At 43.0% G+C, this 2,022-nt stretch overlaps 1 protein-coding gene across 1 annotated transcript; it reads left to right on the forward strand.

The window, feature by feature from the left end:
* Positions 1-233: 233 nt before the first annotated feature.
* Pmar_PMAR013516 (hypothetical protein) lies at positions 234-458 on the forward strand (the record flags this gene model as incomplete). The annotated part of the gene is made up of 1 exon (XM_002772579.1): positions 234-458. A coding segment is annotated over one exon (225 nt), but the record flags the coding sequence as incomplete, so codon positions are not given.
* Between the last annotated feature and the right edge of the window lie 1,564 nt (positions 459-2,022).

The raw sequence follows: 2,022 nt of genomic DNA on the forward strand, positions 1-2,022 counted from the left end.
GAGGCCTTCCATCAAGATGGGGGCTCGCAACCCTCAGTTCTCCCTACTGGCGTGGCACTCTTTGACACGCGGTTGCTGTATTCTCGATTAAAGAATCACGTTGAATATTATGAACGAATTTTCGTAATAGAATATTAGTGCCGATGAGCGCTCAAGAGTGAAGACTGTAATAGTCTTTTTTCATCATTGTTATTATTTTAAGTGGCTCGGAAAGATAATGCATTTCATTTCAGGAGAGAAGATTGATATCTTTCGAGGAACAACAGCACCGAAATCGGGCAATGTGGAAGGTAGTCGACTGCGGTCAACATGCTGCAAGTTCGGTTCATAAATGCACTATTCCGTTAGTGCAAGACTATGCCGTTGCTGAGGAGCCTCCAACTCACACGTCGAAGATCCTCAAGTTTGGCAAGGGTGCTCATCCAGAGTCTGTCACTTTTTCGCCCTCTGGACAGTAAGTCTTGGACGGTTCCGTGTTGGAGGAATATACGCTCGCTTTCCTCGGTCGAGTTCCAGATTTTTCACCAGTGTTAGAGAATATGGTCGCTTTTCTCGATTGAGCTCTGAAGTTTCCTCACCTATATACAAGTTTATATGCGAATTCGGGTAAAAGTGTACAAAAATCACCGAAAATCTCCTTAAATTTCCTCAGAATTCTCGAGTTATCACCAACAGATGTGTTCGACCATGTGAATATTTTCTAACACTGGTTTTGTCACTCACTGTGCAAGTTTGTATACGAATTCGAGTAGAAGTGTACAGAAACCAATGAGAATTTTCCCGAAATTTCCTCAGAATTTTAATATTGTCACAGACACATGTATGCATATTTTTCCACACTGGGTGGGTTTCAAGTTCACGTATGTTGATAGCTAATATAGACTCCGCAACTTGGTGTCTAAAAATGCAGCCATGTGCAGTGCGGGGGAACTGTACAGAGTATACTATGCTTACCGTGACGAAGGGGCGGAGCTCACTTAGTACACGGCTATTGATTCGATCAATGAATTCGACAGAGGTCCCCGGTTCGATTCCCGGGTTGGACATTTTACCGTCGTTAAAGGTTTTCGTGCATATCGCGTCGAGCTGTTCGTTTAATCGAGTTTTTCGATTCTCGCGGAAACCTCGGCATATAGAGGAGCGATTTGATCGATCTGTTAGCCTCCTACCTTCGTAGTTGAGTAAGAATAAATCTGCACGCACGCACAACTCGAAAGTGCCTGTTGTTGCGGTATATGCTCCGCTCGCTCCTCAATGTACACTTATATCCATATAGAGATCGTACAGCTTCCGCCGTGGTGTACTCTGAATTCTCGAGTCGTGCTCCCTTTGATCAGTTTTGGGAAAATATGCACATAATCAACTACATGTGTTGGTGGCAGTATGGAAATTCTGAAGAAAATTTGGAAAATTCTTGTTGGTTTCTGAATATTTCTACCTGAATTTTTATATATACTCCTAAAATTAGTGAGGAAATTCCTGAGATCATCAGCTGAGAAAAGCAAATATCAGATTCCTCCAACACTGCTTTGATGAGTGTTCTTCGTACATGGTTCAGAAATCACTGGTGACTAGTTTTTTTTCATAAGTTTTTTTAAACCTTCAATTTTTTACGAGTTTAGGTTCCTCGTGACTGGCGCTACAGACGGTCTCATTGAGGTCTGGAATCACAGAACCGGCAAACGAAACAAAGAGGATCTTCCCTACCAAGCGAAAAAAGAGTACCGCTATAATACCATCACTCACTCGTTATCAACTAGGCCTTCGTGACGAAGGGGCGGAGCTCACTTAGTCCACGTCTGTTGATTCGATCAAGGAATTTGACATAGGTCCCCGGTTCGATCCTCGGGTGGAACATTTTTCCGTCATTGAAGTTTTTCGTGCATATCTCTTCAAGCTGTTCGCATAATCGAGTTTTCCGATTTTTCCCAAAACCTCCGCATATAGAGGAGTCGTTTGATCTATCTGATAGCCTCCTACGCTTCGTAGTTAAGCCTGAATAATTCTGCACGCACGCACAAC

Source organism: Perkinsus marinus, assembly GCF_000006405.1.
Source record: "Perkinsus marinus ATCC 50983 genomic scaffold scf_1104296960746, whole genome shotgun sequence".
Classification (NCBI taxonomy): domain Eukaryota; phylum Perkinsozoa; order Perkinsida; family Perkinsidae; genus Perkinsus; species Perkinsus marinus.